The sequence below is a fragment of the Eublepharis macularius genome, chromosome 6, assembly GCF_028583425.1.
Source record: "Eublepharis macularius isolate TG4126 chromosome 6, MPM_Emac_v1.0, whole genome shotgun sequence".
Classification (NCBI taxonomy): Eukaryota; Metazoa; Chordata; class Lepidosauria; order Squamata; family Eublepharidae; genus Eublepharis; species Eublepharis macularius.
In genome coordinates this window covers 134,863,982-134,887,406 of record NC_072795.1, presented here as the reverse complement: position 1 = coordinate 134,887,406, position 23,425 = coordinate 134,863,982, and the positions used below count along the sequence as shown (strand labels likewise).

The following is a 23,425-nucleotide window of genomic DNA, read 5'->3' as shown; positions in this document are numbered from 1 at the left end:
GACTTCGTAGGTGGTGGGGCCCAGCACCCTTCGAATCTGGTAGGGACCCCTCCATGGGTCCCCTTCCTCTCTTGGGAACACCGAGTGGTGCACGAGGACCTTCTCTCCGGCCTGGAAAGTCCTCATCCGCGCACCCCGGTCATAGGCGGCCTTTTGCTTTGACTGGGTGCGAGTCAGTCTGCGATTTGCCTCCGCTTGGGACTGTTGCACCCGGTCACGGAGCCGGCTCACGTACTCCTGTATGGGGGGTGCGGGGCTGCTGGCCCGGGGCCCCCAGCGTTCCGTCAGCCGGGAGAGCATCCCCCTTGGCTTGCGCCCATATAGCAGCTCGAATGGGCTGAAGCCTGTGGAGGCCTGCGTGGTCTCCCGGAGGGCGAACATGAGCGGGTCGATGTACAAGTCCCACTGGTGAGGCTTGTCCCGCGTCATCTTCTTCAGGGCCTCCTTGACGGTCTGGTTCAGCCGCTCTGCCAACCCGTCTGTTTGAGGGTGGTACGCCGAGGTGAACACCTGCCGGATCCCCAAATTCCGGCAGAGCTGACGCATGGCTGTGGCACGGAACGGGCCCCCCCGATCCGTCAAAATTTCATCTGGCAGCCCCACCATCGCGAAAAACTTGGACAGGGCCCGTACCATCCCCGGGGTCTGCATGGTCTTCAGCGGGATGACCTCGGGGAACCGCGTGGCATAGTCCACAATCACCAGGGCAAAGCGATGGCCCCGGGGTGTGCGTGGCAGCGGTCCGATGAAGTCCATTGCGATGCGTTGGAAGGGCGTCTCCATGACGGGCAGCGGGGAGAGGGGGGCCTTCGGCGGGCGGCGGGCTGCCACCCGCTGGCAGGTGGGACACGAGCGGCAGTGGGCCTTCACGTCTGCATTCACGGAGGACCAGAAGAATTGCTCAAGAACCTTCCTCAGGGTCTTGTGGTGCCCGAGGTGCCCGGCCCAAGCATGCTCATGGGCCGTGCGGAGGACTTCCGCCCGATAGGCTGCTGGCACAAGTAGTTGGCGGACCTCCCCCTGGCCATTTGGGGCACGAGCTATGCGAACCCAGACCCCTCCTTGCTTCTCGATGCGAGGGAGCCGTTGGGACCTCCGTTCATCCCGCACTTGCTCCTCCTCACGAGCGGCTGTCTCTCGCAAGCGCTGCAAGGACTCATCTGCGCCTTGGGCATCACGGAATGGGCAGTCTGCCAGGGTTCCAGCTGGGCCTCCAGGCCGTGGTTCTGCCCCTGGCCTGGTGGAGGGACCCTCTCCCGGGTCGTTGACCTCCTCCACTTGCAGAGCGGTGGCAACTTGTGGGTCTGTCACTTCCCCTGCCGCCTTCAGCCGAGACCCGGCGGTCCCTGGGGTGTCTCTTCCCAATTTCTTCGCTGCCTGCTGGAGGAGCCTGAAGAACCCTGGGGCATCTCTTCCCAGCAGTATTGGTACGGGTAGGTGAGCTAACTGGGCAACTTCCATTTGGTGGCGGACCCCTAGGTACTCTATCGTGATTAGGGCCGTAGGGTACGGCTGGGTGCGGCCCATCACATCCGTCACCGGGATCCAGCGGTACACTGGGGTGGCAGCTGGGAGGAGCTGGGGCCGAATTGCTGAGACTGCACTCCCAGAGTCCAACAGGGCTTGTAGGATCAGCCGGCCTATCTTCACGGTGGCGCATAGACTCTGCACCTGCTTGCCAGGCGGTGGGTTATTTTCCCAAACGAGGGCGCAAACCCTTGGCAAGGCCTCAGTGAGCACGCCGGCTTGCCTCTGCAGCTCCGCTGTCTGTGCTAGTTCTACTGGAGCGGCTGGGTAGGCTGCCTCCAGCTTTCCCCACATCCTATCCTGGCGTTCCTCCAGCCACGGTCCAAGCTCCGCTGGGGCGGCGGCCTTGGGAAGCCGCCCCTTGACTGGTGCCTGCGTTGGAACGTCTCTCCCCGTACGGGCCACCAACTTGTCAGGGCTTGCCGCCGCTGCCGCTGGGCGTGGCACTGGGCGGTCTGCTCTTGACGTCACAGGGGGGCCAGGGATTCTGCAGGACCCTGCTCTGTGGAAGGAGGGGCGGTATACCTCACCCAGACTCCCTCTCAGTCTACTCGCTGGCCTGCTCAACCTGGCCTGCTTACCCTCTGCGTCCTCCTTCATCTCCTCCTTCCAGAACTCTCCTCCAAACCTCCACCCTTGCATCTTACTGCTCTCACTCCACATCATCACTCCTCACTCACACCCACCACCACAGGGCTCTTCCCAGCCAGCTTTTATAGGGCTTCCTTCTACTGCCCCACCCCTCTTCCAGCCTGGCCTTGGGCTGCACCAAGCAGTTGCAGCTGGGGTAGCTGATCTGGCCCCACTGACCAGCACCAGCTGTGCCTTGTTCCCTGGCTGCCCAGCCTCCCTGCCTTGGCTGATTGCTGAAGGCATGTCCAGCTGCAGTCCCCTGGCTAGCAGCCCAGCCTCCCTGGCAGAGCTGATGGCTGAAGGTGGGTCCAGCTGCGGCTCCTTGGCTGGTTGCCCAGGGCTTCCTGCAGAGTGCCTCCAATAGCCCCACCTGGAGTGGCTTGGCTTTTGGCAACTCCTGGGCCAGGCTACTATTTTCTAGCTGGGGCATGGCTTTGGGTTGTTGGGGCTGCTGCTGCTTCTCCTCCTCAGGTAAGGTCTTTGGGTGGGTGACTGCTGGGCTCCCAATCCCTCTGCCCTTGCCCCCTTCCGCCTTGCCTAGCCCCCTTTCCCTCCCTAGGGGAGTGGGACTCGCTGGCCTCTCTCCGTCTCCCCCTGCCTCCTGAGGCCCTGGGCTTTTGCCCCTTGCCCCTGGCACCGGCAGGTTCTGGCTCCATTTGCCTGTGGGAGGGGTTGACCTGCTGTCCCCCAGCTGCCCCCTCTGCCTGCCAGTCAGACCGGTTGACCTGCTGTCAGCTGGCTGACCAGTTGACCTGCTGTCTGCTGGCTGCCCCCTCTGTTTGCCGGTCAGCCCGGCTGACCCGCTGTTCCCTCCTACCAAGTCTGGGGGCTGGGACCCAGACCCCGGACAAGGAGTACTTGGCCTCTCACAGGGATGGCTTGCAAGTCCTGTCTTGGAGAGCTTGGTATCAAGGTCGGATCTCTTTCCACATGTGAAGAACTGTCTGTTTGATCTTGGGACAAAGTAAGCATTATCCTCACAATACAGCTGGGGAGCTGGGCCTGAGAGGAATGGGTTACCCAAGGCCATGTGGTAAGTTCATGGCAGTAGTGAGATTTGAATCAGCAGAGTGCTGCAACACAGTTCAGTTACTTAACCGCTATACAAGTGGGTTCTTGAAAGGACCCCCCCCCTATTAAAGGTATATCTAGATTAACCACAGGATGGTCGCTTGGAATCCTGTCTGGACCTTAGTAAAGTGTGTTGTGAATAAAATGGCTGAAGGCCAAAGGATTGCCTCTCAGATTGAGTGTTTTTTGGCAACACTTTCTTTTGTCCTGGGTCTCAAACCAGATCTTTCCCAGGGCATCCCCAAATAGCTTGTCTCTCTGAAAGAGGTAAGCCAGGACAATATTTTTAGAGTGTCCAACTGCTGGCCAAGCTCTTAGTCAAGGGTGCCTACTTGTTACTGCTGCCGAGACCATACCCCTGGAAGAAAAGGTTACTGCATCCAGGATGGTGTCTGCCTTGAAGGCACTGGCCTTTAAAATTCTGTTTGCCCCTTCAAGGGGGGGGGGCAGCTATTGTTGTGTGGAAGAAGTGGGATCAGTTTTCTGTGAACTGGGGGACTTCCTGCTTGGGATCATGGAGATCTGAAGTGTCTCAGGGAGCTGAGTCATCCAGGTTGCTGTTTTTGGGCTAGTGGGGTGCTTTGATCACCCACAGCCCCCCAATTTCAGGTAGAAATTGGGCAAGGACGCTCGATAGCCCTAAGAGGGTGTGATCTCGGCAGAGGGGGGGTTCTGAATCAAGGATTTTCCATCTGCTTTGAAGATCCCCTCCCAGAGGGGCGGCTAATATCTCTGCAGCAACCTTTGGAGTCATTTAATTGGCATAGGATCTTTGTACCCAAGCTTCAGAAACAGATTTTAACCAGAAGGGAGCCAAAAGAGGCTGTGAGTACAACCCTATGAGAGTGAGAGAGGGTAAAGAGCACTATCTCCCCTAACGGATGTAATTTCTGTTCAAGGAGTGAAACGTTTTAAAGTAAAGAGACAAATTCCTAAAGCAAAAGGCATTAAAAAGTGGCCGGGAGTGAAGAAAGTGATTTTAATGACTTAATGAGCTTAAAAAGAGCAAAAAGAACTTTTGTTTTGCATACCTGTGGTTTGGGAGATAACGATGCGAGGGGGGAGTCTGGGAAGAGCTGGAGGCTGGAACATCGTGAGAAGTGAACTGCCTGTAATTGCCTGTAATACAAGTGAGTGGTGGCTAGAAGGGCAGGAAGACGGCAGGAACAGAGGAAGAAAAACAAAGCAGAACAAGAGACCAGAAGAGGAAGTGGAAGTTAGCCATTTTGCATGTGGGAAGGGCAGAAGGCTTCAGAAGGCTTCAGTAAAGAGAAAGTGTACCTGACATTTTAAAGAAGCGGAGTACGCCATTTTGGACAAGGGAAAAATTGAGGGCAACCATAGAGAGTACCGTTGAGAAAAAAGGTCCAACATTTTGAAGGTTTGCAAAAGATTAAATGATTTTTCCTCTTTCCCATTTATATTATTGGACTTAACTAATTAAGTAAAATAAAATAGAAAAGATGGAGCTGAGAAAGAGAGCCGATTCGTGGGGTCCCAAGGCAAGTCCAATGGCGGGGAAAAAGGACAGAGTGGCAGGCAGCGATTGAAAGTTTAGACAAAAAAATAACAGAAGGCAATGAAACAAATGAGACTATACAAAAAAAATACAAGAAATGGTCCAGGAATTACAGAAGCAAGTGAAAGACTCGCAATTGAATTTAGTTAAAGAGATCAAAGAGGCAATAAAATCAGAGGTTGCAGAATTGGCAAAGAGTATTGATGAAATAAGAACAGAGCTCCAAACTATGAAACAAAAAGTGCAAGAGGTGGAGGAGAAAATGGAGAGTATAAAAGCAGAGGCAGCGGGAGTGAGTGATAGAGTTGTTGTAATGGAATGCAGAACTATGGAAAAACAGCTTCGTTTTCGAGGTATTCCAGAGGTAATGGCGGGATCTGCATTGAAACAAGTCACTGAAATAGTTGCGGAATTTTTAAGTAAAGAGCAGGAAGAAGTGGCTGCCAACCGAGACATTGCCTACCGAGTTAATTCCATGTATGCAGAGCAAAAAAACTTGCCAAGAGATGTTATTGTCCAGTTAACCACCAAGAGGATGAGGGAGGAGATTATCAGAAAGCATTATGAATCCCCATTGGTACTTGAAGGGACGCGTGTTTGAATTATGAAGGAGTTACCGAGATCAGTCTTGCAAGACCGAAAAAAATACAGAGACCTGACTCAAAAATTAAAAACAATGAACATAAGATACAAATGGGTAATTCCAGAAGGGTTGAGCTTTGAGTTTCAATCAGTGAGGCGAGTCATCAAATCAAGACATACAATGGATGTGTTTTTGACAGAATTTGAAAAGGACTTACCAAAATCAACTAGACTGTAATTATGGAATACAAATTAATATCATGGAATGTAAATGGACTTAATTCACCTTCAAAGAGAAAAGCAATATTTCATTGGTTGTCCAAACAAAAATGTAATGTGATTTGTCTACAAGAAACCCATATAAGAGAACAGGATGTAAAATATTTACAAAATAAAAAATTAGGGAAGCAACAACTAAGCAAAAGAAAAGAGGGATTGTGTTATATATTAAAGAAGAATTGCAACCGAAATTGATTTTTAATGACAAGGAGGGGAGATATTTGGCTGTGGAATTTGATTGTAATGCCAAAAAAGCCCTGATTGTGGGAATATATGCACCAAACGGGGCAAAAGAACAATTTTTTGATGAAATTAAGGATCGACTTGGACAGATGACATATGATCAAGTGATTGTGACGGGGGACTTTAATGGAGTGGTAGATCCACAAGTTGATAAAACAACAAATTTGATAAGAAACAAAGGAGGTAAGCTCCCAAAATCCTTTTTTGAATTTCAAAGACAGGAAGGTTTAGAGGATGTATGGAGGAAACAGAATCCGGGTGCTAAGCAATATACTTTTTCAGCAAGACATCAATCTTTTTCAAGAATTGACATGATTTGGGTATCAAAAGAGCTTGCTGTATGTACAAAAGAAACGGATATTTTGCCAAAAATTAGTTCAGACCATAATCCTGTGTTCTGGAAATTTGGAACGAACGGGGAAAAAAGGAGATGGAGAATAAATGAAGATTTGTTAAGTAGTCATGTTAATGTGGATGTTCTTAAGAAAGAGACTAAAAGATTTATACAATACAATGTGGATCAAGGAGTGGTAATTTATAAAGTATGGGATGCGTATAAAGCTGTGATTCGGGGAGTTCTTATGGACTTAAATGCCAAAGATAAGAAAAACAAAGAGTCGAGGTTGAAAGAAATTCAAGAAAAAAAATCAAATTTAAAGAGCAGCAATTAAAGAAAAGACCGGGTAAAAAGAAAATACAACAGGAAATTAAAATACTGCAGGAACAAATAAGAGCAATGGAAAATAAGGAGGTGGAATGGGAGTTGAAAAGGCTGAAACAAAAATCATTTGAAGGAGCTAACAAACCAGGGAAATATTTAGCGTGGCAGTTAAAGAAGAAAAGAGAGAAACAAATAATTAGTAAGATCGTGGAAGACGGGAAAGAACTGTTTGATCAAAATTCAATAGTTTTCTGATCCATACTCCTTTTTTTTTTTTTTGAAAATTTTTTTATTGGGTTAGAACATTATTTTTGCATTTACATTCAATTTTCCCCAATTTTTTCGTCTCTAACCCCCTCCCTTTCCCCCCCCCTTTTGTTGACTTCCAACAGCTTTCCCACCCTTTGTCCCCTTTCCCTTATTTTTATTAGCTTCCTCTATCTAAAACAAATATATATTCTCCATTATTCTAAGCAGTACATCCTTAACTATTTTTAACATTGTATGCCCAAACTGTAAGTCTTTGTTTCCATCTTAGATAAACAATTTATCCCATTTTTCAATTTCAAATATTTCTATATATCATAAACCATATAAATCATACATTCATTTATATCAAACAATTTGACTTATTCTCTATATATTACTCGTTCTATCTTTTTGTAGTGATTCTATATATCTCTCATCACGTAGTCAATCAGTTTAACCCATCTATATCTTCAGACATTCAGTTTGGTACAAAACTTACCAAAAAGAAAGAAAATATTGTTAGTTAATCAATCCTTATATTTAATCCTTATAGTTAATTATTTTCTCTATGTTCTGTTTATTAACCTGTATATATCTATATATATATCAATCTATTAATCTAACTGCTTATTAATTCACATTTATCTCTTCTCCCCCCGGTAAAGTCTCCCCCCTCTACTTCAGTACTTCAGTAGTTCTCAAACTGCCACAGTTTTCCTCCCACCTCCCACTTCTTCTCCAGGTATTGTTTCAGCTTCTCCCAGTCTGTGTTGAACTGCCCTGAGTCCAGATCTCTCAGTTTTCTTGTCATCTTGTCCATTTCAGCCATATACAGCAATTTGTAAGTCCAATCTTCAATAGTTGGCACTTCTTGTACTTTCCATTTTTGCGCATACAAAAGTCTAGCTGCTGCTGACATATAAAATATCAACATCCTGTGTTGGGCTGGAATTCCCTCCATTCCCAAGTTCAGTAGCAGGAGTTCTGGGTTCTTATTAATTTGAAATTGTAAAATTTCACTCATTTCTCTTATTATTTCACCCCAGTACTGCCTGGCTACCTCACACGACCACCACATATGATAGAGGGAGCCCTCATGCTTCTTACATTTCCAGCATTTATTAGAAGTGTTCAAATTCCCTAGCGCAATCTTCTTTGGTGTCATGTATCAACGATAGATCATTTTGTAGATGTTCTCTTTGATATTAATACATGTCGTTGTCTTCATTGTAGTTTTCCACAAGTATTCCCATGCCTCCATTGTTATTTCTTTATTAAAGTTTATAGCCCATTTCACCATTTGTATTTTAACTATCTCATCCTCGGTATACCACTTCAACAATACTTGGTATACCTTGGATATTCTTTTCTTATCTTCTTTAAGAAGGGTCTGCTCTAGTTCCGAATTCTCTATTCGTATACCTCCCTTTACAGAGTCCGAATTATATAAGTCTCTGATCTGTCTATACTGGAACCAGTCGTAGTTAGGTGATAGTTCCTCTTGTGTCTTTATTCTGAGTTTGGATGCTTCAATTTTAGTTATTTCTTTGTACGTTAAACATTGTTGTTCCTTATCAACAGCTCTCGGGTCTATCACCTCATACGGAACCACCCACAAAGGAGTTCCTTCTTGTAAATAAATTCTGTACTTCTTCCAGATTATATATAGACTTCTCCGAACAAAGTGATGCAGGAACATCGAGTTGACCTTTACTTTGTCATGCCATAAATATGCGTGCCATCCAAATATTTTTTTATATCCCTCTAGGGCTAGTAGTTTCTTGTTCTTTAATGTCATCCATTCTTTCAACCAAACTAGGCAGATTGCATCATGATAAAGTCTCAGATTGGGCAGTTGCATTCCGCCTCTTTCCTTTGCATCTTGTAAAACTTTCACTTTCACTCGAGGCTTCTTGCCTGCCCAAACAAAATCTGATATTTTCCTCTGCCATTTTTCAAATTGTTTAGAGTCTCTGATGATTGGTATTGTCTGTAGCAAAAACATTACTCTTGGTAACACATTCATCTTAACTGCTGCAATCCTACCCAACCATGACAAATTCAGTCTATTCCATTTAATCAAGTCTCTCTCTATCTGAGTCCATAGTTTTTCATAATTGTTTTTGAATAGATCTATATTCTTTGCAGTTAAATCGACTCCCAAATATTTCACTTTACTTGTTACTTCGCAATCCGTTGTTTCCATTAACAATTGTTGTTTCTGCTTAGTCATGTTTTTGCATAGTATCTTTGACTTCTTTTTATTAATGAAGAAACCTGCCAAGTCTCCAAACTCCTTGATCTTATCTATCACTCTTGGCATGTTCTCCAATGGGTCCTCTACAATTAACATTATGTCATCCGCAAATGCTCTGACCTTATATGAATAGTCCTTTATTTTTATTCCACGAATTTCCTCATCTTGACGTATTTGTATCATCAGAATCTCCAATACTAGAATGAACAACAATGGAGATAACGGGCAACCTTGTCTTGTTCCTTTACTTATCGTCAATTTCTTGGTCAATTCATCATTCACCACGATTGCTGCAGTCTGGTCTCTATAAATTTCCTTAATTGCTCTGATGAATCTTTCTCCCAATTGTAGCTTTTCCATAGTGGCAAACATAAAGTCCCAGTTTAAATTGTCAAACGCTTTTTCAGCGTCTACAAAGAAGAAACCAACCTCTTTGTCACAACGCTTGTCATAATATTCAATAGCATTGATCACTGTCCTTAAATTGTCTCTTATTTGTCTGTCTGGCAAAAAGCCTGCTTGTTCCTCCTCTATGACTTCCGAGAGCCACCCCTTCAATCTCTCCGCCAATATCTTCGCAAAAATTTTATAGTCATTATTGAGTAGCGATATAGGTCTATAATTTTTCACATTAGTCAGGTCTTGGCCCTCTTTTGGGATCAATGATATGTTCGCTTCACTCCAAGTGTCTGGAATCCTTTGATCCCTTAAAACCCCATTCATCACCTCTTTTAGGAATGGTGCCAGTTCATTAGCCATTGTCTTATAAAATTTAGCCGTAAGTCCATCTGGCCCTGGCGCCTTTCCTAGATTTGCAGATTGTATTGCCTTACTTATTTCCTCGTCAGTTACTTCACTGTTCAACTTATTTCTCCAAGCTTCCGAGATTTCTGGAAGTTTGGTTTTCTCCAAATATGACGCTATTGATTCTTTGTTTACTTCTTTTTTATTATACAGCTTAGCGTAGAATTTATAAAAGGCTCTACTAATGGTAGTCTGCTCCAAATACGTTTTGTTGTCTTCACAAATTTTATTTATTATTTTCTTTTCCCTTTTCTTCTTCAATTGCCATGCCAGGTACTTTCCAGGTTTATTAGCACCCTCAAACGCTTTTTGATTCAGCCTTTTAAGATTCCACTCCAATTCTTTATTGCTCATTGCTGTTAGCTGTTCTTGAAGTATTTTAATTTCCTGGTATACCTTCTTTTTCCCTGGTCTCTTTTTTAGCTGTATTTCTTTGGCTTTTATTTTCTCCTCAATCTCTTGTCTTTTCTCCTCTTTCTTCTTTCTTGCTCTACCATTTAAGTCCATTAGTATGCCCCTTACAACCGCCTTGTAAGCATCCCAAACTTTATTGGTTGGTACTTCTTTATTCACGTTATATTGTATAAAAAACTTTGTCTCTCTTCTCAATATTTCCATATTCTCTCTTTCCTGTAACAGGTCCTCATTTATTCTCCATGCTTTCCTTTTTCTCCTTTTTCCAAATTTCCACATAATTGGGTTGTGATCTGAGCCTACCATCGGCATTATTTCTACCTCCTTAGTCCATAACGCTAAGTCTTTTGAGGCCCAGATCATATCAATTCTTGATAATGTAGAATGCCTTGCAGAATAGAAAGTAAACTGTCTACTTTTAGGATATTCTCTCCTCCATACATCTTCGAGAGTCTCTTGTTGAATCAACTCAAAAAAAAGCTTTGGCAATAGTCCTCTTTTCTTTTGTGCCGTTGTAGTCTTTTTGTCTAGTTCCAAGTCTGTCACTCCATTGAAGTCTCCAGCAAGAATTATCTGGTCATATACAAGATCGTCTAAATGCTTCCTTAAATCCTCAAAGAAGCTTTCTTTTGCACCGTTAGGTGCGTAAAGTCCGACTACCAACACTCTCTTTAAATTCCAAATGCATTCCACTGCTACAAATCTAGCTTCCACATCTCTTATAACAAGTTTTGGCTGTAGCTCCTCTTTTATGTACAACACCACTCCTCTTTTTTTCTTGTTGGAGGCCGCTGCAAATTCTTTGCCCAATTTTCCAGATTTTAAATATTTTACATCCTGTTTTCTAATATGGGTCTCTTGCAAACAAACAATATCACATTTTTGTTTTAGTAGCCAGTGAAAAATATTTTTCCTCTTATTCGGTGAGTTTAGTCCATTTACATTCCAAGATAATACTTTACACTCCATATTCATAGTCTTGATGGTAAGTCTTTTTCATTGTCCTTAAAAAATCGCTCCATCTCTCGCTCAGATCTGATGCGTTTTTTTGCCCCTCCAAACTCAAAGGACACTCCTTCCGGTAACTCCCATCTGTACCTGATTTTCATGTCCTTCAAAATCTGAATTAGCACTTTATACTTTTTCCGGTCCAATAACACTGATCTGGGCAGTTCCTTCATTATAATAATCGTCTTGCCATCAATCTCCAATGGATCTTGAAACTGTTTTGTCACAATCCTCTCTTTCATATTTTGTGTTGTAAACTGCACAATCACATCTCTTGGTAATTTCCTCTGGGTTGCAATTCTCGAATTCACACGGTATGCCACGTCTAGGATAGCCACAACTTCCTCCTCCTCCCTCCCCAGGTATTCAGCCAACACCTCAGTCATCTGTTCTTGCGCTGACTTCCCTTCCACTTCTGGCAAGCCGCGAAAACGTAGCTGCTTCTCCATATGTTTAGTTTCTGCAACTGACATTCTCCCCTTCACCAATCTCATCTCTGTTTGTTGCGTATCTATTAAATTCTCCATCGCGTCTTCTACTGTTTTAACTCTCGGCTGCGTTCCTTGTAATTCACTTCGTATTGTTTCCATGCCTTTTTTCACTTCTGACAGCTCCGATTTTACTGTCTGTGTAACCTCTTTAACCTCTTTTATCAGCTCCAATTTCGTATCCTTAAGTTCTTTAATCATATCTAAAAGTTTTTTATCCAAATTTTTGTCCAGGTTTTCTATTGCCGATTGCCACTCTTTTTTTGACATCGTGGGGCTTGCTTTAGCTCGCTCCCACGAATCCGCTCTCTTCCTTAACTCCGTGGCGTAAAATTTAACGTATTTCTGATCCATACTCCTGATGCTCTGGAGGCAATGGCTGTAGCCTTTATAGTCATGGCCATAGCCTCGTGAGCTCTCTTCAGCATGACCTCTCTCTCCTTGTCTAAGATGTCTCTGACTGATCCTTGCTCATCCTCTGACAGGAGCCCAGATGACTGAAGTGTAACCACTGGAGTGTCGATCGCAGGTACCTGCAACATCTCATAGCAAAGAAAGTTCGTGAGTACCATTTTTTTTTTGGACCACATTAGGGAATTGCTTATTGGCTGATGGTTTAGACCACTCAGCCTTGAGCTGTCTCCTAAAATATTCTGAAAATGGGAGGACCTTTTCTGGGGAACCTTCCCTAAAAGAGACTCTTGTTTTCCTGGGGTCTGGATTAGTATTGCCTGTCTAAGAATCCTCCTCCCCCGAGGGTTATTCCTGCAGCCCTCAGGCTGAGAATATCTAGGCAGTAAATACTGATAGACCTCAGATTCAGACAGCTGGGCTGACTGTTCTGGCAGGGATATTTCCTCCTCCTCTACATCTGAAGGAAATCTTCCTTCTCCTTGCGATTACAGATGCTCTCTGAGGGCGATCCCCCTACTCAGTGAGGATCCCTGTCTGTTGAACATTACAAGCTGCCTTATTCTAACTCAGACCATCGGTCCATCAAAGTCAGTGTTGTCTGTCTACTCAGACTGGCAGCGGGTCTCCAGGGTCTCAGGAAGAAGTGTTTTTCCATCATCTATCTTTTTAACTGGAGTTAATGGGGAACAAACCTGTATCCTTCTGCAGGCAAAGCAGAAGTCCTTTCACTGAGCCTTCGCCTCACCCATGGAGGGAGGAGGAGGAGGAGGTAGACACCACACCACTATTAACAGAGGTTTCAGCCCAGCAGAGATTACATATTTCTTCCCTCATGGTTAGTCTTAGGAAGTTAAAAGGTTCAAAGACACAGGCAAGTCTGTGCCCTTCATTCGTTACCCATCTGACAGGAAGAGTCCTGTTGTAAAGGCAGAGCTAGATCTGAAGAGAAAATGCCTGCTGTGGAATCTCCAGCCAGGAGGTTGACATGGGCATATTCACTGTGGCACCAGAGCTGAGGAGATTCCTGGTGTCTTTTCCCGCCAAAAGCTGAGGTAACACGCCAACTCCAGCTGCAGAGCAGCAACGTGCAGATGCATCCATCTTCCAATCAGTGGGATGGGTCTTTTGAAACTCTTCTGTGGCTTTGAGGCCAACTTGTAGCCAGGAGACCGCACAAGCCGCAGAGGCATGTCAGTGCCGACTCATTGCTGGGAGCACGTACAAGCTGGGAGGCATGTCGACACCAGATTCATCAATACCCATCGCGTTCGATGTGAATACTGAGGAGCATTCCTCTCCGTTGTCTAGGAAGCGGTCCTCTCAGAATCCCTGGCGTCCATCTTGTAGGTGGCTGCCCCAAATGGCTGCCATGATCCTCTCAGTCAGCCAAGGAGGGTAGTAAGAGACAGGAGAGGACAGCAAAAAGATAGGGAGGAACTATGAAAGTTTTAAGTCAACAGAGTTTGAAAGACAAAGGAAAGATTAAAGGAAAAGGAGTAAGAATGGGAATGTGAAAATGAAACTGCAGTCTTAATACGAAAGTAGCAGAGCTAGTCTGCTACTAGACCACTCTCCCTGGAGGCAGGAACAGAACTGAAGAGAGAGAGGGTGTCCCACATACCAGACAGGAAGAGGAAGAAAATTAGTTCCTGCCTCCCTGATTGGACGGTGGGAATCACCCAAGAGGTCCTCCGCCTCAGAGGGAGAACTCAAAAAAGGATTCTTCCAGAGTTGTATTTACAAAATGCATGTAAAAAAGTGGTTAATTTTTAGTATGTCACAGCAAAGTTCAATTGCATTCTTGGACAAACTCAAAACTACAAAGTTAATAAGAATTAATGGAGGGAGTACATACAATTTTGAAATGGTGTGTTTTATCTTATGTCTCAGAATATTCTGATGGGAGGAATTATTGTTTATGTGTAGAAACATTAAATTTGATGTATTATTTAAAAAACTGATTTTGCCCATCTTACCAACTTTCAAAAATTCTCCCTTGCCAGAAGATAACTGGATCAAAACCCACGACCTAATGGAACCACAGAGTAATAACTGGAACACAATGAACAAAATATACTCCCCTATACAGATTTTGTGACTGTCATAAATACAGATTTTTGACTGTCACAGCCAAATCCAAAGTCTTAATTCCTGAGCTTTAAATTTGTTTTTTCTTAAACATAATCAATTAACAACAAACTGTTAATCCGAAGATACCAAATTCTACTGGGCTGACGCAAAAGTCTTGAGATCCTAAACAAACATTCTAATGCCTGCCAGAGCTGGGATACTTGGCAAAGTACTATGTGATTTATCTGCTCTGTCAGCTGGAACCTGATTCTGCTTCTGTTCAGAGGAGTTAGCCGCGTTAGTCTGCAGGAGCAAAATAGCAAAGAGTCCAGTAGCACCTTTAAGACTAACCAACTTTATTGCAGCAAAATAGCAAAGAGTCCAGTAGCACTTTTTAAGACTAACCAATAACTTATGTTACAATAGCATAAGCTTTCAAGAGCCACAGCTCTCTTCGTCAGATGCCTCTGCTCAGGAACCTTTAGAAGTTTCAGCTGTGGTTTGATAAAGATGGCAGCCTGCCTTGGAAAAAATTAGGACTTGGGCACATGGGAAAGCTTCACGATGCTCTCTCCTATCCAAATCCATTTGTGTGAACTGATCTTCTGTGTCCCTGTAGGCTGGGTCATAGAGAGCATTCCTGAAAAAACAAGACTCCTTTGTGAGCCCATGAATATGCACAGTACACCATCACCACATTTAGTTAAGGCTTGATCTTCCAGTTAGTTGCAACAGTGAATCAGGGTGCGTCTCTGAGGGGACCTAAACCCTACACCTCAACGTGCCCCATTGCATTCAGCTTATCTTCAGATGAGCTGTAAGAAAAATGCTGATCGTGACAAAACTCTGCAGGCTAAGGTAGGGGAGAAAGCACAGTTAGGACCACTAAAAATATCCTTCACCTCCACTCTTAGGTTGGAACGCATATGGATTTTCCTTCACATCACATCCCAAGGGACCATGAAGTCATGCAAAACTTAAAGAGTGCTAACTCCACATTGTGTACTTGTCACATAGTAGGGTATTAAGCAGATTGTTTCATTTATGCAGCGGTTTGGATTGGTGTTACTGAGACCAAGAGGAAAGCTGTTGCGTGGCACAAAAACTGGCATGATTTGGAGCAATCCAGGAATGGCCTTTCAAGGCCTCTTCAAGCTTGTAAGCGGTCATGCTTACCCCTCACGATATTAAGGTTTATGAATATGGCAATAGCATATGCCCCTCTGCTCATGTGTTCAAAACAGACAAGCTGCCTGGCTAGGCAGGAGATGGGAAGTACTAGAGTTTGTGCATAACCATAGAACAACGGAGGTCTCCAGAAGTACTTGAATGAATCCATTCACACATTCTGCCAATTCTACCTTTCACCCATCCAGCCATTGTGGATCATCAAATAATCATTTTACCCCTATAGTTCCTCCCAGGAAGACCTAATCAAACCTTCCTAGTGCATTGTCCCACCTTGGAGACAGTTCGCCAGCCTTATTGTCTCACCCTGGAGACAGTTTCCCAGTCCTTTGTCCCACCCTGGGAAGAACCATGAAGGCATTGTTTTAGGGCAGAGACTCTCAGTCCTGCTTCAGGGCATGTTTCACAGTATATATGACTGTCCTGCCGTCTCTCTCTCTCTCTCTCTCTCTCTCTCTCTCTCTCTGTGTGTGTGTGTGTGTGTGTGTGTGTGTGAGAGAGAGAGAGAGAGAGAGAGAGAGAGAGAGAGAGAGAGCCCTTCTCCCTCTTGCCATGAAGCTCTGGTCACTGAAGCTGCTCTCCCTCAAACACCCCCAGTCTTCTGGACCTGGTAACTATAAAATCAACTTTGCAACTCTCTCCAACTTTCCTTCGTTTTTTCTAGTTAGCTCTGTGTGTGCGCTGTGTGTTTTGTGTGCAATTGATCTGTAATATTTTAAATAAAAACCCTTTTTGATTGAATATCTGGTTCTCTAGAGGAAGGGACCTTTATAGACATTGGTGCACAAGATCCCATAGTTACTACCTCTCGCATAGCCGTCTTCCTTGCTGCTAATCCCCCCCCCCACACACACACACACAATTGTCTTACTGCAAGGAGACCAATTCAAGTAACAAGCTTTTCTATGAAATCAGTGGCTGAAGTGTGAGAGACTGAAGTTTCCTCATCTACCACTTCTGAATGTTATAAAAAGGGGACAATATGCATCTCTCTCTCTCTGTGCCATTAGATGTACGTACACCTTCCTACCAGGGAAAAGCACCTTTTCACGTTTGCAGCAGGATAGTAGCACAAGTAATCAATACTACTACTGTTATAATTTGCACAGGAACAGCTCTAAGGCAATTTGCCAGCTTTAACTGGGAAATGCTGGAATGGATTTGTGTCTATTAAGTATCACAGTGGGATGGATCTGTCCCATATACAGAATTATACGGTTATTAAAGCACTCTGTTGACGTTCACAAATACCTAGCAAACTATGGGTGCAGGCACATCAGTTTCATGATCTCAAATAAGAAGCCACAGTCTAATTAAAATACACAGGTATTCAATTTATTTATAAAGAGAACACAGCAAGCCAACTTGCAGTACATTCTCTCCACTTTAGACACATTACACTGTTCTCCACAATGTTATATAAAGGCAACCTACATGATAAAAAGGGAACAATGTCCAGAACTATTTTCAAACAGTGAACAAGCTGTTCAGAACTCAGAGCTGTATCTTGCATCATTCACGAACGAAACAGGCACAACGGTTCCAGTTTCCTTGGCAAGCCCCAGCTAAAACAGATCGGAAGAGCACAAAGTTCTGCTTCTAGACAACCATCTCAATGGGGCTTGTGCAAGAGGCATTCTTGTGCCCACTGCTGAAAGTAAAATGACAGAAAACTGGACCAAGGTAAGTAAAGTCAAAGTGGATACCATCTAATATTTAAACATAATCTCTGCAGTTCCCTTTACCTAGAAGACAAGAAGTGTCATAATGAGGCAGTGAAGTGAACCACTTTGTGTTCAAGTCAGTCTCTCTCTCTGTACATCCTGAAACATGCAAAAAGTATTTGGCTAGTAGCTAGGATTAAGCAAATAGCATACAAGCTCAACTCATTTTCAGTCCAATAAGGAACAGCATGACCACATTATCGTAACTGTTCTGTAGTCTCTTTTTGAAAACTGAAACATATTCTTGTTAAGTTAATTTATGTACCTGATGGTTAGTAAGGCGAATTCAATGAGTCTAGTTGCAGAACATACCACATTTCTGTATAGGAGTCTTCAACAGCTTTTGTTTGTTTTATTCTTCCCATTGAGTTTATACATTTCTAAAAAAGTACAGTGAAATGAGTACAGAAATGACCATAGGCAGTGGAGAATTCAGTTAATGTTCACTTGCAATCCTTACTGTCACGAAATGTAAATCTGAGAAGTGAAAAAGTTTAAGAAAAAAAAAAGAAAAAAACAAGAGGTGGAAGAGTTAATACATTCTGCTCTTGTTTTCCCCTCTGTGCACAAATAGAAATACTTCCTTTCACTCAAGTGCCTGAAATAGCGAGATGTACTTAATAGGCCAGAGAAGATTTTAAACTCAACTTCAGCAAAAAAGAGAGGCACTGCATTTTTAAAAATTGAGTTAATTAAGGCTTTAGAATGATGCTGGTTTGTAGCAACTTCAGAGTCCTTTGGATTACACAGAAGATTGTTTTAACCTATTGCTTCGCTGTTAGTCCGGTATGCCTGCTTGCGTAGATGTGCCTCGATCTCTTCCCTGAAAACCAGCATCCCGAGGTGAGAGTGAGATGCCTCATTCATGGCTTTGGACTGAATACACATGCGGTATTGCTCTGGAGTCAATTCATCAGCACAATGCTTCTCATGCCAGAGGTGAAAGAGGCCCGGCACTGGGGTCCTGACCACAACTAGGTCACCGTGCAAGTACTTCCGGTAGAGGTGGACATCCTCTCCACCCCAGCCTTTGACTTCCAAGTCAAATCCTCCTACAAGGAAATCAAGAGAGAACACAGAACACACTTCTGAAGCCAACAGATGTCATAAATCAAGGTGAGACGAGACATTTCATTTCATCAGTTCATGTTCAGTTCACTCCCTTCTAAAGTAGACTGAGTCGTCAGACCGTCTAATTTTATAACTTTTTTAAAAAAAAAACAGAGAAATATAAAATAGTAAACAGTTAAAATCTAGTTTCATGCAGCAGAGTAGAGTGAACAAGTCTGTAATCACCGTATAATGTTTCATATGCCATCAGTTTAACCAAGAGTTTGGCAACCAGTTCAGCAAGGCAAGTCATTTTAAATATTTTAACTGGAATTATTTTATAAGGTGTTTTTAAACTGTTACCTTCTTTTGTGAGATACTATAAAAATAGAGCCATTGAAACTCTGACTCTTCTAGATGATGAATTTAGCTATATTGCTACAGACACCGTTTCTGTGTCCTTAAGCAAAGCTGGACCTGATTTTTTTTTTATTTAAAACATTTTTACCTCACTTTATCTCTTCAGACTTAAGGTGACTCAAGATGCAACCACCAGGTTGCTAGGACATAAATAATACAATGCAATTAACAAAATTAAACAGATTAAAATACACAAAAATTACAAATTAAAAATATTCACAATTTAAAGCACATAATAAATGAAAACAATCTTAGAATGAGCACAGCCAAAACTGACGGAACAGTTCACCCTCCAATCAAGAATAATTCCTAAATGCAGCTAGTGAAATCGTGAAGAAGTGAGAACTCTGGCAAGCCATTCCAAAGGACTAAGCCCGCCATGAACAAAGTCTGCAATCTTGATGTAGCTGTATGGACAAGTCCTAAAAGGAAAGGCACATTAAGGAGGTGGCTGCCTGAAGAATGTAACTGGCACAGGGGATACACTGGGAAACGTAGCACGGTCAGTACGAGGGTCCTAGGCCATGAAGGGCTTTAAAGAAAATAACCAGCACTTTGAACTTGGTCCAGAAGCAGGTAGCCAGCCAGTGTTGTTGATGCAGCATTAGTTGTGTGTCCTCCTGAATGACTGACCCCAGAGAAGAAACTTGCTGCTGCATTTTGTGCCAAATGGAGCTTCTGAGATGTCTCCAAAGGCAACCATAGACAGAGTGCAGTAGCACAAACTGGAGGAGCTCAGTCAACAGGATAAGGGGCTCACTTACAAGCTAGATGTAATCGAAAGAAGGTACTCTAAGCAACAGCAGCAGCTTGTTTATCTATTAACAAGTCCAGGTCCAGGAACATCCCCCAAGCAAAATCACCATCAACAAATAAAGTTTGAATTGGGTATCTTATGCTGTCTGACTGAATTGCTTTCTGTATTTTGCAGTCCACCTTGGAGTCCCAGTGAGAAAGGTGGGCTACAAACGCAGTAAATAAATTCTGCCTTCCCCACCAGCATCACCTTCACCTTGCCTGGATAAGCTTCTGGTTGTTTGCCCTCAGCCGCTCGATCACAGCCCCGAGACACAGGGAGAAGGCCTTCACAGTTGCCTCCAGAGGCTTGAATAATGAGAAGTAAAGCTGGGTGTCATCAGTATACTGGAGAAAACCTGCTCCGAAACTCCCCATTATTGGAGCCACTGATCTTACGTAGGGATTAAAGAGTGTTCAGGATAAAATGACTTTAAGGGGCATTCCCAAGCTGCAGACCTTTTGGGGGGGGGGGCTGCAAACAAGTCCAGCACAGATTGAAGTGACTCGAGAATGCACTATAGTTAGGGTGAAAAAAGGCAAACATGTAACAATAATGTACTTAACTTGATTTGCCTTAAGTACATAACACAAAGAGGTAACACTTCTCAAAGCTACTGTATATTATTGTATATTACTGCATTGCTGTGCAAAACAATATTGTATTATTACTGCAACTAAATCCAGGCTATTATGCGGCCAATGATATTACATTTAAGCCACAAGATGGTGCTGAAGAGTATCAATGAGCTAAGCAGTTCCGATAAGATGTGCTAGCTTTTAAAATGCGAAAACTCTGGTTTTCTTTCAGATTGTAGAAATCTTTCTTCTTTTAAAAAAAAAAAACACTAAGAATGAAATAACTAGTCTAATCTGTAGAATAATTCAGGTATTTTTTTCCTGCATATTTAACGTGAGATTAAATTACTTCCTTAAAGCAAGAATCTATTCTAGCTTTAAACTCCTGCAAGAATCATTTGCATTTGAGCAGGCTGTAGAATGTAGCAACACACATTCTCAACAAAATCAGTAACACAGAGAGTATTCGACAAAAGTGTAGACAATTTTTTAGAAGAGATTTACCGACAGTCAAGAAGTCTGTTCGATACTGACAAGTCATCCCGAAGCCAAAATCCCGCCAAAAACCAGAGTCCTTTTTGTGCACCTAAAATTATAAGCATACGCATACTGTAGACTTTCCCGGAGTCTCTAGAGGAGGAGTAACAAAGTCTTGCACAACTTATTTCTATTAGGCATTTATTGTTTTATAACGTCCTTCCCCAACACACACTTCACCCTTTGCTCTCTCCCTTTTAGGTGACCCGTATACTTTATTTGGTCCTCAGATATTTGTTCAATCACTAGTTGTTATACTTGCAACGGAGGCAGCCCCTACTGCCTTACACATTTCTTTTCAGAAAGTGAAATTGTCCCACCTGGTAACTTCGACCAGAGCTCTGGTTCCCATATATTTATTTACTTGCATTTGTTAAAGGCCCTTAAACACAACTTTTCCTTTCCGACTCAAAGGACTGAAGTCTGCAGGGCATTCTGTCAGCAGCAGGGAAAGGGCCTCGTGGCCTGAAACCCCCCTCCCTCCCAGCTTTCCCCCCCCCCCGGCATCCATCCTAGTAATGAGTTCTAGAGAGCATGAAAGCACACTTGGCCAGTAAGAGATGTTATATGACTTTCATTTTGGGAGATTTTCTTTGAACCAACACAGCTACCCGGAACCTCTACACCTGTGGCCTACTCTCTCATCAGATTTCAACTGGAAATTTCTCAGACAGGCTCCTTTCTTTAAAATTTCCACTGCAAGGTACTGCCCAAGTTCATAGCTCGAAGGGTGGAAAAAGACAAGATTAAAAAAAACAGGGTTGCCTCTGAGAAAAGCAGCCTTGTGTAGAGTGTTCCCTGCAAGGTGCTTTCCCTGTCCTGTGTGCTTGTTTGGGGTGAGAATGTTTACCTTCACGTCTCATTCCAGCCTGAGTAAGACTAGGCAATGTGTACAATCACTCCTACTCTTTGTCTGTACCAGGCTCAGGCAAGAATGCTGCAAATTAAGCTGTAGTAAGAAACAACTGCCCACGGTAACTTCCTGCAAAGGCTCTACTCTTTCTGCTGCAATCCATGCTCACGTATTCTTCAACCTAGTTATAGCATCAATAATGCTCCTCAGTGCCCTTGCACTCTCAGAGCAGAACTACAAGTGACAAAAGGCACAGGTTGGACACTTGCCAGCTTCCCTCAAGTTTTGATGGGAAATGTAGGCAGCTTGGCGGAATGTTGGAAAAGTGACAGTTGAAAAGTCCATTGGACAGCAGTCAAGAGAGTCAAGCTGCGAGACCAGGATGCCTACATTTCCCATCAGAACTTGGGGGAAGCTGACTAGTGTCCAACCTGTGATCCCGGTCTCAGGTTGACAACCTGCACTACCGATCATGGCCCTCCACTCCCACTGTATGGTACCACTTCTGTCATGGCTACGGGGTGCCACCGTCTCGACCCAGCTGACTTGTTTCAAATTTTGACCTCCGTAGCTCTAATGGTAAGCCATATCCCAATTCTGTTGCCTTCCTTATTAACTAGAGGAGTTAGCCATGTTCGTTTGTAGTTGCAAAATAGGAAAGAGTCCAGTAGCACCTTTAAGACTAACCAACTTTATTGTAGCATAAGCTTTTGAGAACCACAGCTCTCTTCATCAGATGAGAGAGATGTAAGAAGAGATGCATGTGATGAAGAGAGTTGTGGTTCTCGAAAGTTAAACTTGTCAGGTGCTTAGCATCAAGTCCGGGAATGTGCAATTAATGCTAACTTTTTATGTAAACGTTTCAATAGTGCAAACGTGCAAAGTGCAAATAAATAATATGCAATGAATACAATAAATATAATTAATACAATTCAGTTGTCCAAGTCATTATATGAATGTCCGAAATAAACCCACAATGGGGACATATTAAAGAGGAAGTCACAAGGCAGTCTTATGGTGGTGGCTCAAGTCCAATGAGATGTAAATCCACGGGTGGATTTACATCTCATTGGACTTGAGCCACCACCATAAGACTGCCTTGTGACTTCCTCTTTAATATGTCCCCATTGTGGGTTTATTTCGGACATTCATATAATGACTTGGACAACTGAATTGTATTAATTATATTTATTGTATTCATTGCATATTATTTATTTGCACTTTGCACTTTGCACGTTTGCACTATTGAAACGTTTACATAAAAAGTTAGCATTAATTGCACATCCCCGGACTTGCTGCTTGTACCTTTCACTATCCGGTTTTCTCCCCTTGTTCGGCTTAGGTGCTTAGCATCACCTGCCATACCCAGCAACACCCTGCTATTCCCTGCTGCTATGGTTATAGTCTAATGCTTGATGTTATGGTTATGGTCAAATGCTGAAGCTATTCTTTGACTGGACTGCAACTGTTAACTACCTTGCCTTTCAGACCTGCGATGTGAAACTATGCAAGGGAGGCATTTGTTCCTGCTGTTATCTGTAGGCTCCTTTGAACTGCACCCAGTAGTTCCCAGACACCACAACCTTGAAAATCCCATACACCAGTTCTGCTGTTTTCCCGCTTAGATGTTTTTCTGCTGAACCTAGCTAACCGTTAGACTGGGGGAGGGGAGGGTCTTAGCATTCGCCCGCTCTTTGAAAGCCTATATATGAGTGAGGCTCGCATGTGAACGTTATTCCTGGCAAAGATGGAGTCAGCTCATGATACTAGCAGCTTTTCAATGAAGTTCTTTTACTGCCTACAGTGAAGTCTTTTGAGAGTTGCTTGGCAGATCCTTACAATGCTACAATAAAGTCGGTTAGTCTTAAAGGTGCTACTGGACTCTTCCTAATGTTTGCAGGCATCATCCAGACACAGAGAACTTTTTGTTCTCTGTTGAAATGTTGGAGGCAAACCCTGCAAGGAGGCAAGTTGAGACACAGTGAAGGACTTGCTGGTGCGTGTCGGGGGCTGGTCCAGTAGTTTCCTCTTTAAAGACCAACTATCACCCCCATGGCTGA

The 23,425-nt window shown here is 43.6% G+C and overlaps 1 protein-coding gene across 2 annotated transcripts in view; it reads right to left on the bottom strand.

Annotated features, from left to right (window-relative positions):
* Window positions 1–16,720: 16,720 nt before the first annotated feature.
* Window positions 16,721–23,425, bottom strand: part of CSGALNACT2 (chondroitin sulfate N-acetylgalactosaminyltransferase 2) — a 49,532-nt gene continuing 42,827 nt past the window's right edge. Inside the window, exons 7-8 of one of the 2 annotated variants that reach the window (XM_054982477.1) lie at window positions 20,480–20,561; window positions 16,721–18,183 (exon numbers count right to left, since the gene is read on the bottom strand). In XM_054982477.1, the coding sequence (XP_054838452.1) occupies window positions 17,891–18,183; window positions 20,480–20,561 (375 nt within the window). In that variant the 3' untranslated portion in view covers window positions 16,721–17,890. The remainder of the gene's footprint in view (window positions 18,184–20,479; window positions 20,562–23,425) is intronic. The other variant, XM_054982478.1, reaches the window with a different exon arrangement.